At 46.8% G+C, this 16,850-nt stretch overlaps 1 protein-coding gene across 6 annotated transcripts in view; it reads left to right on the top strand.

Annotated features, from left to right (window-relative positions):
* LOC139390500 (fibroblast growth factor 13-like) overlaps positions 1 to 16,850 on the top strand; it is a 203,752-nt gene that overhangs the window by 99,337 nt on the left and 87,565 nt on the right. For 5 of the 6 annotated variants that reach the window (XM_071137638.1, XM_071137633.1, XM_071137635.1 and 2 more), the window contains one exon: positions 9,611 to 9,781. The exons of the other annotated variant lie outside the window; for it this stretch is intronic. In XM_071137638.1, the coding sequence (XP_070993739.1) occupies positions 9,649 to 9,781 (133 nt within the window). In that variant the 5' untranslated portion in view covers positions 9,611 to 9,648. The remainder of the gene's footprint in view (positions 1 to 9,610; positions 9,782 to 16,850) is intronic. 6 annotated transcript variants of the gene reach the window in all.

Raw genomic sequence — 16,850 nt, 5'->3', positions numbered from 1 at the left:
GGACGAAGACATCCATCGCCATGCCGACCGTGCTCTGTTGGCAGCCGGGACACCCGTATATCTTGTCCCATCATACAGCGGGGGTGACAGCTCATTCTCCGTGGCTTGGCTGATAGGGAGCGCTTTCCCAGGCTGGGCCCGACATCCATCATCCCCCGCCCCTTAGCCCCCCTCTGCCCCAGTGTACGCTCTCCATCACATGGCCGAGCACGGGTGAGGACGGGGACAGGCTGTAAAGAATGGGTCCCTGCGCCCCAAGTCTCCCTCTGGCCCCCGCTGTCGCTCATTTTTATTTCTGAAAATGAGATGCCAGTTAGCAGGGTCATTAATAACCAAGGGGAAGGAATTAGGCATCCTGGAAATTTTCCGGAAGAGTCTTGGCACTCTCTCTCTGAGTACAGTCACATCAATACTCTCTCTACTACAGTCTCATTAGTACTATCTCTGCTGCAGTCACATCAGTACTCTCTCTACTACAGTCACATCAGTACTCTCTCTACTACAGTCACATCAGTACTCTCTCTACTACAGTCACATCAGTACTCTCTCTACTACAGTCACATCAGTGCTCTCTCTACTAGTCTCATCAGAACTCTCTCTACTACAGTCTCATTAGTACTATCTCTGCTGCAGTCACATCAGTACTCTCTCTACTACAGTCACATCAGTACTCTCTCTACTACAGTCACATCAGTACTCTCTCTACTACAGTCACTTCAGTACTCTCTCTACTACAGTCACATCAGTACTCTCTCTACTAGTCTCATCAGAACTCTCTCTACTACAGTCTCATTAGTACTATCTCTGCTGCAGTCACATCAGTACTCTCTCTACTACAGTCACATCGGTACTCTCTCTACTACAGTCACATCAGTACTCTCTCTACTATAGTCACATCAGTACTCTCTCTGCTGCAGTCACATCAGTACTCTCTCTACTACAGTCACATCAGTACTCTCTCTACTACAGTCACATCAGTACTCTCTCTACTACAGTCACATCAGTACTCTCTCTGCTGCCAGCTCATCAGTACTCTCTCTACTACAGTCACATTAGTACTCTCTCTACTGCAGTCACATCAGTACTCTCTCTGCTGCAGTCACATCAGTACTCTCTCTGCTGCAGTCACATCAGTACTCTCTCTGCTGCAGTCACATCAGTACTCTCTCTGCTGCAGTCTCATCAGTACTCTCTCTGCTGCAGTCTCATCAGTACTCTCTCTGCTGCAGTCGCATCAGTATTTTCTCTCCTGGAGTCGTTGCTCCAGAGCCTTTCCGTTCACCTTCACACTCCTGGCCCAGACTACACTCAATCATATGACCTACTGCCTCTAGACCCAGACCCCTAGACCCAGGCCTCTAGACCCAGGCCTCTAGACCCGGACCTCTAGATCCGGGCCTCTTGATCCAGGCGTCTAGACCCAGGCCTCTAGATCCAGACCCCTAGCCCCAGGGTTCAAGCCCCAGGCCTCTAGACCCAGGCTTCTAGACCCAGGCCTCTAGATCTAGACCCAGGGTTCTAGCTCCAGGCCTCTAGACCCAGGCCTCTAGACCCAGGTCTCTAGATCTAGACCCAGGCCTCTAGTTCCAGACCTCTAGATCCAGCCTCAAGATCCAGCCTCTAGATCCAGGCCTCTAGATCCAGGGCTCTAGACCCGGGCCTCTAGATCCAGACCCCTAGACCCAGGGTTCTAGACCCAGGCCTCTAGACCCAGGCCTCTAGACCCAGGCCTCTAGATCTAGACCCAGGCCTCTAGACCCAGGCCTCTAGACCCAGGCCTTTAGATCTAGACCCGGGGATCTAGTTCCAGGCCTCTAGATCCAGGCCTCTAGATCCAGGCCTCTAGATCCAGACCCCTAGACCCAGGCCTCTTGATCCAGGCCTCTAGACCCAGGGCTCTAGACCTAGACCCAGGGCTCTAGACCCAGGGCTCTAGACTCAGGCCACTAGCTCCAGATCCCTAGACCCAGGCCTCTAGACCCAGGGCTCTAGACCCAGGGCTCTAGACCCAGACCCCTAGACTCAGGGTTCAAGCCCCAGGCCTCTAGACCCAGGCCTCTAGAGCCAGGTCTCTAGCTCTAGACCAAGGGTTCTAGCTCCAGACCTCTAGATCCAGCCTCTAGCTCCAGGCCTCTAGACCCAGGGCTCTAGACTTGGGCCTCTAGATCCGGGCCTCTAGATCCAGACCCCTAGACCCAGGGTTCTAGCCCCAGGCCTCTAGACCCAGGCCTCTAGATCTAGACCCAGGGATCTAGACCCAGGCCTCTAGACCCAGGCCTCTAGATCTAGACCCGGGGATCTAGTTCCAGGCCTCTAGTTCCAGGCCTCTAGATCCAGGCCTCTAGACCCAGACCCCTAGACCCAGGCCTCTAGACCCAGGCCTCTTGCTCCAGGATCCTAGACCCAGACCCCTAGACCCAGACCCCTAGACCCAGACTCCTAGACCCAGGCACCTAGATCCAGGCACCTAGATGCAGGCCTCTAGAGCCAGGCCTCTAGACCCAGGGTTCTAGACCCAAGCCTCTAGATTGAGGCCTCTAGATCCAGGCATCTAGATCCAGGCCCCTAGATCCAGGCCCCTAGATCCTGGCCCCTAGATCCTGGCCCCTAGACCCAGGGCTCTAGACCCAGGGCTCTAGACTCAGGCCTCTAGCTCCAGACCCCTAGACCCAGGCCTCTAGACCCAGGGCTCTAGACCCAGGGCTCTAGACCCAAACCCCTAGACTCAGGCCTCTAGCTCCAGACCCCTAGACCCAGACCCCTAGACCTAGACCCAGACCCCTAGTCCCAGACCCCTAGTCCCAGACCCCTAGTCCCAGACCCCTAGACCCAGGCCTCTAGACCCAGACTCCTAGACCCAGACTCCTAGACCCGGGCCTCTTGATCCGGGCCTCTTGATCCAGGCCTCTAGACCCAGTCCTCTAGACCCAGTCCTCTAGATCCAGACCTCTAGATCCAGGCCTCTAGATCCAGGCCTCTAGATCCAGGCCTCTAGATCCAGGCCTCTAGACCCAGACTCCTAGACCCAGACCCCTAGACCCGGGCCTCTTGATCCGGGCCTCTTGATCCAGGCCTCTAGACCCAGGCCTCTAGATCCAGACCCCTAGACCCAGGCCTCTAGATCCAGGCCTCTAGATCCAGGCCTCTAGACCCAGACTCCTAGACCCAGACCCCTAGACCCAGGCCTCTTGATCCGGGCCTCTTGATCCAGGCCTCTAGACCCAGTCCTTTAGACCCAGGCCTCTAGATCCAGACCTCTAGATCCAGGCCTCTAGATCCAGGCCTCTAGATCCAGGTCTCTAGACCCTGGCCTCTAGATCCAGGCCCCTAGATCCAGGCCTCTAGATCCAGGTCTCTAGATCCAGGCCTCTAGACCTAGACCCCTAGACCCAGACCCCTAGTCCCAGACCCCTAGACCCAGGCCTCTAGATCCAGGCCTCTAGATCCAGGCCTCTAGACCCAGACTCCTAGACCCAGACCCCTAGACCCAGGCCTCTTGATCCGGGCCTCTTGATCCAGGTCTCTAGACCCAGACCTCTAGACCCAGACCTCTAGATCCAGGCCTCTAGATCCAGGCCTCTACATCCAGAACCCTTTACCCAGGCCTCTAGATCCAGGCCTCTAGACCCAGACCCCTAGACCCAGGCCTCTAGATCTGGGCCTCTTGATCCAGGCCTCTAGACCCAGTCCTCTAGACCCAGGCCTATAGATCCAGACCTCTAGATCCAGGCCTCTAGATCCAGGCCTCTAGATCCAGGCCTCTAGATCCAGGTCTCTAGACCCAGGCCTCTAGATCTACACCCAGGGCTCTAGACCCAGGCCTCTAGATGCAGGCCCCTAGATCCAGGCCTCTAGATCCAGGTCTCTAGATCCAGGCCTCTAGATCCAGGACTCTAGATCCAGGCCTCTAGACCCAGAACCCTAGACCCAGACCCCTAGACCCAGGCCTCTAGCTTCAGACCCCTAGATCCAGGCCTCTAGAACCAGGTCCTCTAGACCCAGGCCTCTAGATCCAGGCCTCTAGAACCAGGCCTCTAGAACCAAGCCTCTAGACCAAGGCCTCTAGACCAAGGCCTCTAGACCCGGGCCTCTTGATCCGGGCCTCTTGATCCGGGCCTCTAGACACAGTCCTCTAGACCCAGACTCCTAGACCCAGGCCTCTATATCCAGACCCCTAGACCCAGTCCTCTTGATCCAGGGCTCTAGACCCAGGCCTCTAGACCCAGGCCTCTAGACCACGGCCTCTAGACCAAGGCCTCTAGACCGGGCCTCTAGACCCGGGCCTCTTGATCCGGGCCTCTAGACACAGTCCTCTAGACCCAGGCCTCTAGACCCAGGCCTCTAGATCCAGACCCCTAGACCCAGGCCTCTTGATCCAGGGCTCTAGACCCAGGCCTCTAGACCCAGGCCTCTAGATCTACACCCAGGCCTCTAGATCCAGGCCTCTAGATCCAGCCCCCTAGATCCAGGCCTCTAGATCCAGGCCTCTAGATCCAGGCCTCTAGATCCAGGCCTCTAGACCCAGGCCTCCAGATCCAGGCCTCTAGACCAGGCCTCTAGATCCAGAACCCTAGACCCAGGCCTCCAGATCCAGGCCTCCAGATCCAGGTATCTAGACCCAGACCTCTAGATCCAGGCCTCTAGATCCAGGCCTCTAGATCCAGGCCTCTAGACCCAGGCCTCCAGATCCAGGCCTCCAGATCCAGGTATCTAGATCCAGGCCTCGAGACTCATGCCTCGAGATCCAGGCCTCTAGCTCCAGACCCCTAGACCCAGACCTCTAGACCCAGGCCTCTAGATCCAGGCCTCTAGACCCAAACTGTCTGACAGTCTCCTGACTCCTTTATTTTCATATTTTTTTCCTACTTCTTTTTCTTCTCTCATACCTGGGCCAGTAGTCTGACAGAGAAGAAGATGAGAGAGGGAGATATAAAGCAGAGTTCATTAGTACATGTACTAGTGAGCAGTTTGAAGTTAGACCCTGGCCTGCAGCTTGAAGTGACTGGCACTCAGCAGTGGCTGCTGAGTGTTCTTCTAGAGGGCCACTTCACACCACTGTCACTCCTCACAGATACAGTTGGAAGGAGGAAGGGAGGGGAGTCCACTGTGCATTGAGAGATTGCTTATCAGGGCCTCATAACGGGCAGTAAGATCTTCAAGATACAATAAGCCACATTTTTCAACAACTCAAAAAGCAAACAGGAAACGCCCGTGCTCAGGTCTATCTAACGCTGGTCTGACCAATCAGATTCCACGCTTCAAGATTGCTTCGATGACGTGGACTGGGATATGTTCCGGGTAGCCTCAGACAACAACATTGATGTACAGTATATGCTGACTCGGTGAGCGAGTTTATTAGCAAGTGCATCGGTGATGTTGTACCCACTGTGACTATTAAAACTTTCCCTAACCATGGATTGAAGGCAACATTTGTGCAAAACTGAAAGCGCGAACTACCGCTTTTATTCATGGCAAGGCAACCGGAAACATGACCAAATACAAACAGTGTAGCTATTCCCTCCGCAATGCAATCAAACAAGCAAAGCATCAGTATAGAGACAAAGTAGAGTCACAATTCAATGGCTAAAGCATGTGACGTATGTGGCATGGTCTACAATCAATCACGGATTACAAAAAGAAAACCAGCCCCATCGTGGACATCGACATCTTGCTCCTAGACAAATTAAACAACTTCTTTGCTCGCTTTGAGGACAATACAGTTCCACTGACACGGCCCACTACCAAAGCCTGTGGGCTCTCCTTCACCATGCCCAACGTGAGTAAAACATTTAAATGTGTTAACCCTCGCAAGGCTGCCGGCCCAGACGGCATCCCTAGCCACGTCCTCAGAGCATGCGCAGACCAGCTGGCTGGTGTGTTTACGGACATATTCAATCAATCCCTATCCCAGTCTGCTATGCCCACATGCTTCAAGATGGCCACCATTGTTCCTGTTCCCAAGAAAGCCAAGATATGGAAATAAATGACTAAATGCCCCGTAGCACTCACTTCTGTCATCATGAAGTGCTTTGAGAGACTAGTCAAGGATCATATCACCTCCACCCTACCTGATACCCTAGACCCACTCCAATTTGCTTACCGCCCCAATAGGTCCACAGATGACTCAATTGCCATCACACTGCACACTGCCCTATCCCATCTGGACAAGAGGAATACCTATGTAAGATTGCTGTTCATTGACTACAGCATTTAACACCATAGTACCCTCCAAACTCGTCATTAAGCTTGAGACCCTGGGTCTCGACCCCGCCATGTGCAACTGGGTCCTGGACCTTCTGACGGCCTGCCCCTGGGTGGTGAGGGTAGGAAACAATATCTCTACCCCGCTGATCCTCAAAATTGGGCCCCACAAGGGTGCATTCTCAGCCCTCTCCTGTACTCTCTGTTCACCCATGGCTGCGTGGACATGCACGCCTCCAACTCAATCACCAAGTTTGCAGACGACACTACACTGGTAGGCTTGATTACCAACAAAGACAAGACAACCTACAGGGAGGAGGTGAGGGCCCTCGGAGTGTGGTGTTAGGAAAATAACCTCTCACTCAACGTCAACAAAACAAAGAAGATGATTGTGGACTTCAGGAAACAGCATCGACGGGACAGTAGTGGAGAAGGTGGAACGTTTTAAGTTCCTCGGCATACACATCACGGACAAACTGAAATGGTCCACATGCACAGACAGGGTGGTGAAGAAGGCACAGCAGCGCCTCTTCAATCTCAGGAGGCTGAAGAAATATGGCCTGTCACCAAAAACACTCACACACTTTTACAAATGCACAACCGAGAGCATCCTGTTGGGCTGTATCACCGCCTGGTACGGCAACTGCACCGCCCACAACCGCAAGGCTCTCCAGAGCGTAGTGCGGTCTGCACAATGCATCACCGGGGGCAAACTACCTGCCCTCCAGGACACCTAGAGCACCCGATGTCACAGGAAGACCAAAAGATCATCAAGGACAACAATCACTCAAGCCACTGCCTGTTCACCCCGCTATCAGTACAGGTGCATCAAAGCTGGGACCGAAAGACTGAAAAAGAGCATCTATCTCAAGGCTATCAGACTGTTTAACAGTCTAACATAGAGTGGCTGCTGCCAACATACAGACTCAAATCTCTGTCCGATTTAATAAATGGATTTAATAAAGGTATCGCTAGTCACTTTAAATAACGCCACTTTAATAATGTCTACATATTCTACATTATCCATCCCATATGTTTATACTGTTTTCTATACCATTTACTGCATCTTGCCTATGCTGCACAGCCATCACTCATCCATATATTTATATGTACACATTCTTATTCGTCCCTTTACATTTGTGTGTATAAGGTAGTTGTTGTGAATTTGTTAGATTACTTGTTAGATATTACTGCACTGTCGGAACTAGAAGCAAAAGCATGTCGCTACTCTCGCATTAACATCTGTTAACCATGTGAATGTGACCAATAAAATTGGATTTGATTTATTTACAAGTTAATGGTGAGCTAATTACAGAAAATAGGTTATGGTTTGGAGTGTGACTAAATAAAAGCAGGTTATTCTACCAGATCCTTTTTGAATTTGGACACTGTCATTTTGGCCTAACTATCCTATTTTGACTCTTTGGCAGGTAGCCTAATTTGAATTTGGTGCAGGTCATGTTGTTCTTCACATTAGTGTCTCTGGTAAACACACACTATATCAAAAGTTAATGTTCCATAAGGCATTTCTGCCCAAAAATGCATTTGTACCCTTTTTCAGAGTCAAGGTAAACACTGAAGTAATTAAAATAAAATGTATGCACGGAGAATGTAAGTCGCTTTGGATAAATGTAATTATTGCTCACCTTTGAATTGTACTTGTGACCCTGTCACTATTTTTGTATGGGGTGGCAGGTAGCCTAGTGAGTTTTGGGCCAGTAACCGAGAGGTCACTGGTTACAATCCCAGGTCCGTCAAGGTAGAAAGAAAATCTGCCTTCTGCACTTGAGCAAGGCAGTTAATCCCTGACAACAACTGCTCACCGTGCATGGATGTTGATTAAGGCAGCCCCCTGCACCTTTCTGATTCAGAAGACGGTTGAATGCATTCAGTTTGCAACTGACTAGGTATCCTCTTACAGTACCTCCTGATTTATTATCTTTGTTATTTTAAAAGGATAGAAAAGTCTGCCTCCCTATTCCTCACTGAAATTAATTGGGCACAAAGACTTGTGCCTATTCATGCCTTTGTGGTGTGTGTGCTTGTGTGTTTGTGCATGTGTGCGTGCTTGCGTGTGTCTATATGTGTACCTCGTGCGGTATATTGTTGTTACGCACACGTGTGTACATACCTGTGTGTGTGTGTGTGTGTGTGTGTGTGTGTGTGTGTGTGTGTGTTCCCTCAGTGTGTGCACCTACAGTGTGTGTGTGTGAGTCAGCGTTCATGTGTCTCGAGCCCCATGCTCTGTGAACGGAGGGTCAACTGGTGGGAGGAGGGAGCGAGTGTTCTCATTGACAACAGAACAAGGAGCAGTTTGACAGCTCTATATATATACTCCCGTTCATCTTTTACTTTGAATAACTAAGCAGAGAGAGGAGAGAAGATGAGACTTCATCACTGAGCCAGTACACCACTGAGTACTTCTGGATGTCAGCCGAAATACTACCACAGAAGGAAACTAGATAGTAATGACGTAGCCCAGACTTAATTTAGACTCAGTTATTCTGTCCTGTGAGGCTGTCTGTGTAGAGCACGTGGATCGGCAGACCCCTCCTGTCCGTATGTGGATATACATTCAGTTAACAGATGGATGGAGGATGGTTAATAATGCATTCATGTGGAGGAGAAGAGAAATGTGAGGTAGTCGTTTCGAGGTCACTTACAATGTGTCTGACCCTTTAGACAGGTTCCCATGAACATTAGACAGGCCTAGGGCAGTACACTGGATGAAATAATGCAGCTGATGCTATCATTTCTTCATAGAATTCATAATATCCACTGTAATAATATACACAATATCATCTCTGCATGTGTCGTGTCATTCCATGAAAACATTCCCGACCACCACGCCTCTGGTTGACTGGTCTGGGATCAGCGCATGCTTTTGCATTTGCATGCCTTCCCTTAAAAAGGGTACCGTCTGGTTGGGGTTAGTAGCACCCCGATCTGACCTTAGATCTGCTGGCATTGACCTTGCAGGTTCTTGCCTTGCTGTACTTTCACACCTCTGTGCGATCCTTAGAATGATTTTAGAATGACCTTGGGACCCACAGTACTACTTGATAACGATTAGGTCCGATTTGTCTTTTAATCAGTTTTGCCGCGTACTCCTCCTCCCTCTTTTTTTCTCTCCCTCCCTTTCTTGATGTTACTTTAGTTGTATTTATTTAAGTTGTTAATGTTCTCTTTCTCTCTCTGCCCTCCTCTTGCTCCCCCTTCCTTCTAACTCTCTCTCTCTCTCTTCCTCTGTTGTAGTAGGCTGTGTTGAGTTACAATAATGCTTTAGTGGTTGCTGATGTAATGTCTGTATTTTATTTAGCCTTTGTTTCGTCTCTGTGTTGTTTTTTCTGTCTGTGTTGTGGTGAGCGCTCCCCTAACCTCAGTTCATTGTGTTGTGGCACCACGGCAGTCCAGGATGACGCTGCTCCAGGTACCCAGGAGTACATTATGTTGCGGCAGGATTCCATCCACTCATCGGCGGATTTAAGGAGTAAGGGGTCCCCATTTCGTGCTAAGTGTCACGAAATCTTCTGCTGCCCGCTGAAGCAAGTCGTCAACAAAGAGAGCTCAGAGCCCGAAGGTTTGTCCGCACCCCCTCCTTGTTTTTTAACTGATGCTTATTTTTTGGCTTTTCCTCCTCTCTTTCTCTCTCTCATATTCTGTCTGAACTGTAAAAATACAATACATCCCATTTTTGGAAAGCATCTGGCCTGTGCGGCCTCTCACTCATAGTGTGTGTGTATGATTGTGAGTATCTTATGCTTGCCTGTGGCGCACAGCCCACCAAACATCCTCCAACCACCCATAGGCCCCTGCTACAGCCAACATAAAGGAATATTAAAACCACTGAAAGGGGTCATGGAATGATGCAGCTGCTGTTCACCGTACTGGAGCCTCTTGGCTTCATGGAATAAGAATCTTGCAGCTCGTCATGCTACAACCTCATGACTCCTCTACTGTATAGGACATCCATATTAGGTTGATATTAAGATGATGCCAGTATATTATTGGCTTGCTGCCCACCCATTAAGCAACTGTCCATCTCCCCCCATGCTCCCCTGGCTTTTAGTCTTGCTGGCTTTAGCCCTGTCCCTCTCTATCTCCTTCTCCCCATTGCTCCTCCCGCCTCCTCCTTTCTCTACCTGCCTTTCTCCTCTTCCGTCCTCCCCCTCTCTCTCTCTCTACCGTTCTCTCCCCTCCCCCTCTCTCCACTCCCCCACTCTCCTCTCTCTCTCTCTCTCTCTACCGTTCTCTCCCCTCCCCCTCTCTCCCCTCCCCCACTCTCCTCTCTCTCTCTCTCTCTCTCTCTCTCTCTCTCTCTCTCTCTCTCTTCCCTCCCCCACTCTCCTCTCCCCCTCTCTCCCCCTCTCTCCCCTCCCCCACTCTCCTCTCTCTCTCTACCCCGCTCCCTGGTGCTTGCAGACGCATGATGCTTTGGTTAGTCTGTGTATGGTCATGCTCATTGGGGAGAGGGGAAGACACCGCACGGTAACGTTAGGTCTAAGCACCTGCATGCTGATACATTGCACATGTATGTTAGGTACCAGGGGTTGATTGTTCCATCTATTGCCTGAGGCTTGTGCATTTTCATCAGTAGAGTACTAAGATTGCAAAGATGAAGGTACCTTCCTTTTCAGACTTCCAGGCAACTCGGTAAGACATGTGATTCGCTGTGGGTTATAGTACATTTGCAGTGTAAGCTGGTTTGTTGTGTGGTCTCAGCTACATGATCTATGTAATCTATAATCTATGATTATCAGGTAACAATCACCTGTTGAATCAGATGTGTGGGCTGTTCTTGAACGTAGTGTACATTCTCTCAACCAGCTTTTCCAACAGTCTTGAAGGAGTTCCCACATATGCTGAGCACTTGTTGGCTGCTTTTCCTTCAATCTGCAGTCCAACTCATCCCAAACTATCTCCATTGGGTTGAGGTCGGGTGATTGTGGAGGCCAGGTCATCTGATGTAGAAGACACAGTGGCAAGAAAAAAGTATGTGAACCCTTTGGAATGACCTGGATTTCTGCATGAATTGGTCCTAATATGTGATCTGATCTTCTAAATCACAACAATAGACAATAGACAAACATGCTGCGGTGAAACTATTAACACACAAACTATTGTATTTTTCTTGTCTATATTGAATACATCATTTAAACATTCACAGTGTAGGTTGGAAAAAGTATTTGAACCCCTTGGCTAATGACATCTCCAGAAGCTAATTGGAGTCAGGAGTCAGCTAACCTGGAATACAATCATTGAGATGAGATTGGAGATGTTGGTTAAAGTTGCCCTGCCCTATAAAAAACACTCACAAAATGTGAGTTTGCTATTCAGAAGAAGCAGTGCCTGATGTGAACCATACCTCGAACAAAATAGATCTCAGAAGACCTAAGATTAAGAATTGTTGACATGCATAAAGCTGGAAAGGGTTACAAAATAATCTCTAAAAGCCTTGATGTTCATCAGTCCACATAAATGGAGAAAGCTCAGCGTTGTTGCTACTCTCCCTAGAAGTGGCCATCCTAGGGAGCACAGTGCAGAATGCTCAATGAGGTTAAGAAGAATCCTAGAGTCTCAGCTAAAGACTTACAGAAATCTCTGGGACATGCTAACATCTCTGCTGACGAGTCTACGATACGTAAAACACTAAACAAGAATGGCGTTCATGGGAGGACACCACGGAAGAAGACACTGCTGTCCAAAAAAACATTGCTGCACATCTGAAGTTTACAAAAGAGCACCTGGATGTTCCACAGCGCTACTGGCAAACTATTATGTGGACTGATGAAACTAAAGTTGTGTTGTTTGGTTGAGGTTATTTCTGCTAAAGGAGGGTCAGCCAGTTATTAAATCCAAAGGTTCACATACTTTTCCCACCCTGCACTGTGAATGTTTACACGGTGTTCAATAAAGACATGAAAACATATAATTGTTTGTGTTATTAGTTTAAAGCACACTGTGTCTGTATATTTTTGTGACTTAGATGAAGATCAGATCAAATTTCATGAACAATTTTTTCAGAAATCCAGGCCATTCAAAATGGTCACATACTTTTCTCGCCACTATCTGTTACAACAGAATAACTATTTAAGAGCTAAGGGGTCTTTGAGTGATTATTGTTCCAAATAGAACCATCACCCTTATCAAAGCACCCTTGAAGAACGCTCTGTTGTAACTCAGTGTGTAGTGTTGCCAGTGGTACAAGAACAGGGTCTGTCCTTCAGAGAGATGAGAAAATCAATATAAAGTAGGATCACTGTTTGCTGCCTGTGAAGACTGAACTCGTATAAAGGCTTAGTGACAAAGACCATATTTTATAATCAAGCTTTAGTCAAATACAATGTTTTGTAGCCGATGGTGGAAAAAAATGACTAAATTCTCATACTTCAGTAAAAGTCAAGATACCTTAATAGAAAATGACGTAAGTGAAAGTCACCCAGTAAAATAGTACTTGAGTAAATATACTTAAGTATCAAAGTAAATTTAGTTGTTAAAATATACAGTGGGGCCAAAAAGTATTTAGTAATTTTTATCATAGTTACACTTCAACTATGACAGACAAAATGAGAAAAAAAGTCCAGAAAATCACATTGTAGGATTTTTAATGAATTTATTTGCAAATTATGGTGGAAAATAAGTATTTGGTCAATAACAAAAGTTTATCTCAATACTTTGTTATATACCCTTTGTTGGCAATGACAGAGGTCAAACGTTTTCTGTAAGTCTTCATAAGGTTTTCACACACTGTTGCTGGTATTTTGGTCCATTCCTCCATGCAGATCTCCTCTAGAGCAGTGATGTTTTGGGGCTGTTGCTGGGCAACACAGACTTTCAACTCCCTCCAAAGATTTTCTATGGGGTTGAGATCAGGAGACTGGCTAGGCCACTCCAGGACCTTGAAATGCTTCTTACGAAGCCACTCCTTCGTTGCCCGGGCGGTGTGTTTGGGATCATTGTCATGCTGAAAGACCCAGCCACGTTTCATCTTCAATGCCCTTGCTGATGGAAGGAGGTTTTCACTCAAAATCTCACGACACATGTCCCCATTCATTCTTTCCTTTACACGGATCAGTCGTCCTGGTCCCTTTGCAGAAAAACAGCCCCAAAGCATGATGTTTCCACCCCCATGCTTCACAGTAGGTATGGTGTTCTTTGGATGCAACTCAGCATTCTTTGTCCTCCAAACACGACGAGTTGAGTTTTTACCAAAAAGTTATATTTTGGTTTCATCTGACCATATGACATTCTCCCAATCTTCTTCTGGATCATCCAAATGCTCTCTAGCAAACTTCAGACGGGCCTGGACATGTACTGGCTTAAGCAGGGGGACACGTCTGGCACTGCAGGATTTGAGTCCCTGGCGGCGTAGTGTGTTACTGATGGTAGGCTTTGTTACTTTGGTCCCAGCTCTCTGCAGGTCATTCACTAGGTCCCCCCGTGTGGTTCTGGGATTTTTGCTCACCGATCATTTTGACGCCACCATGTGAGATCTTGCGTGGAGCCCCAGATCGAGGGAGATTATCAGTGGTCTTGTATGTCTTCCATTTCCTAATAATTACTCCCACAGTTGATTTCTTCAAACCAAGCTGCTTACCTACTGCAGATTCAGTCTTCCCAGCCTGGTGCAGCTCTACAATTTTGTTTCTGGTGTCCTTTGACAGCTCTTTGGTCTTGGCCATAGTGGAGTTTGGAGTGTGACTGTTTGAGGTTGTGGACAGGTGTCTTTTATACTGATAACAGGTTCAAACAGGTTCCATTAATACAGGTAACGAGTGGAGGACAGAGGAGCCTCTTAAAGAAGAAGTTACAGGTCTGTGAGAGCCAGAATTCTTGCTTGTTTGTAGGTGACCAAATACTCGTTTTCTACCATAATTTGCAAATAAATTCATTAAAAGTCCTACAATGTGATTTCCTGGAATTTTTTTTCTCATTTTGTCTGTCATAGTTGAAGTGTACCTATGATGAAAATTATAGGCCTCTCATCTTTTTAAGTGGGAGAACTTGCACAATTGGTGGCTGACTAAATACTTTTTTGCCCCACTATGTGTTCGTGTTTACATCAGACATAATGTATATGTGTTCATGTGTTTACATCAGACATAATGTATATGTGTTTGTGTTTACATCAGATAATGTATATGTGTTTATGTGTTTACATCAGACATAATGTATATGTGTTTATGTGTTTACATCAGACATAATGTACATGTTTTATGTGTTTACATCAGACATAATGTATATGTGTTTATGTGTTTACATCAGACATAATGTATATGTGTTTATGTGTTTACATCAGACATAATGTACATGTTTTATGTGTTTACATCAGACATAATGTACATGTGTTTACATCAAACATAATGTATATGTGTTTATGTGTTTACATCAGACATAATGTATGTTTGTTTATGTGTTTACATCAGACATAATGTATATGTGTTTATGTGTTTACATCAGACATAATGTATATGTGTTTATGTGTTTACATCAGACATAATGTACAGTGCCTTGCGAAAGTATTCGGCCCCCTTGAACTTTGCGACCTTTTGCCACATTTCAGGCTTCAAACATAAAGATATAAAACTGTATTTTTTTGTGAAGAATCAACAACAAGTGGGACACAATCATGAAGTGGAACGACATTTATTGGATATTTCAAACTTTTTTAACAAATCAAAAACTGAAAAATTGGGCGTGCAAAATTATTCAGCCCCCTTAAGTTAATACTTTGTAGCGCCACCTTTTGCTGCGATTACAGCTGTAAGTCGCTTGGGGTATGTCTCTATCGGTTTTGCACATCGAGAGACTGAATTTTTTTCCCATTCCTCCTTGCAAAACAGCTCAAGCTCAGTGAGGTTGGATGGAGAGCATTTGTGAACAGCAGTTTTCAGTTCTTTCCACAGATTCTCGATTGGATTCAGGTCTGGACTTTGACTTGGCCATTCTAACACCTGGATATGTTTATTTTTGAACCATTCCATTGTAGATTTTGCTTTATGTTTTGGATCATTGTCTTGTTGGAAGACAAATCTCCGTCCCAGTCTCAGGTCTTTTGCAGACTCCATCAGGTTTTCTTCCAGAATGGTCCTGTATTTGGCTCCATCCATCTTCCCATCAATTTTAACCATCTTCCCTGTCCCTGCTGAAGAAAAGCAGGCCCAAACCATTATGCTGCCACCACCATGTTTGACAGTGGGGATGGTGTGTTCAGCTGTGTTGCTTTTACGCCAAACATAACGTTTTGCATTGTTGCCAAAAAGTTCAATTTTGGTTTCATCTGACCAGAGCACCTTCTTCCACATGTTTGGCGTGTCTCCCAGGTGGCTTGTGGCAAACTTTAAACAACACTTTTTATGGATATCTTTAAGAAATGGCTTTCTTCTTGCCACTCTTCCATAAAGGCCAGATTTGTGCAATATACGACTGATTGTTGTCCTATGGACAGAGTCTCCCACCTCAGCTGTAGATCTCTGCAGTTCATCCAGAGTGATCATGGGCCTCTTGGCTGCATCTCTGATCAGTCTTCTCCTTGTATGAGCTGAAAGTTTAGAGGGACGGCCAGGTCTTGGTAGATTTGCAGTGGTCTGATACTCCTTCCATTTCAATATTATTGCTTGCACAGTGCTCCTTGGGATGTTTAAAGCTTGGGAAATCTTTTTGTATCCAAATCCAGCTTTAAACTTCTTCACAACAGTATCTCGGACCTGCCTGGTGTGTTCCTTGTTCTTCATGATGCTCTCTGCGCTTTTAACGGACCTCTGAGACTATCACAGTGCGGGTGCATTTATACGGAGACTTGATTACACACAGGTGGATTTGTATTTATCATCATTAGTCATTTAGGTCAACATTGGATCATTCAGAGATCCTCACTGAACTTCTGGAGAGAGTTTGCTGCACTGAAAGTAAAGGGGCTGAATAATTTTGCACGCCCAATTTTTCAGTTTTTGATTTGTTAAAAAAGTTTGAAATATCCAATAAATGTCGTTCCACTTCATGATTGTGTCCCACTTGTTGTTGATTCTTCACAAAAAAATACAGTTTTATATCTTTTTGTTTGAAGCCTGAAATGTGGCAAAAGGTCGCAAAGTTCAAGGGGGCCGAATACTTTTGCAAGGCACTGTATATGTGTTTATGTGTTTACATCAGACATAATGTATATGTGTTTAGCATTTGTGTTTATTGAGTCTGCCACATCAGAGGCAATAGGGATGACCAGGGATGTTCTCTTGATAAGTGCCTGAATTGGACCATTTTCCAGTCAAAATGTAAAGAGTACTTTTGGGTGTCAGGGAAAATGGAGTGAAAAGTACATTATTTTCTCTAGGAATGTAGTGGGGTAAAAGTTCACAAAAAATATACAGCAAAAAAACGACTTAAATAGTATTTTGAAGTACTTTACACCACTGTTTGTAGCAGACAACAATGAGCGAGCTGACATATACTATCTTGTCTTTCCCAGCTCCTGTTATACATAGGATGGTGAAATGTGTAATATACTGTAGATGTGTGGTTACAGTACAGTATAGGCAACACTCTGTTGTTTTTTAATCTCTGCTGCAGTCACATCAGTACTATCTCTGCTGCAGTCACATCAGTACTATCTCTGCTGCAGTCACATCAGTGCTATCTCTGCTGCAGTCACA

Source organism: Oncorhynchus clarkii, chromosome 31 (assembly GCF_045791955.1).
Source record: "Oncorhynchus clarkii lewisi isolate Uvic-CL-2024 chromosome 31, UVic_Ocla_1.0, whole genome shotgun sequence".
NCBI lineage: Eukaryota > Metazoa > Chordata > Actinopteri > Salmoniformes > Salmonidae > Oncorhynchus > Oncorhynchus clarkii.
This window is presented reverse-complemented; position numbering and strand designations above follow the sequence as displayed.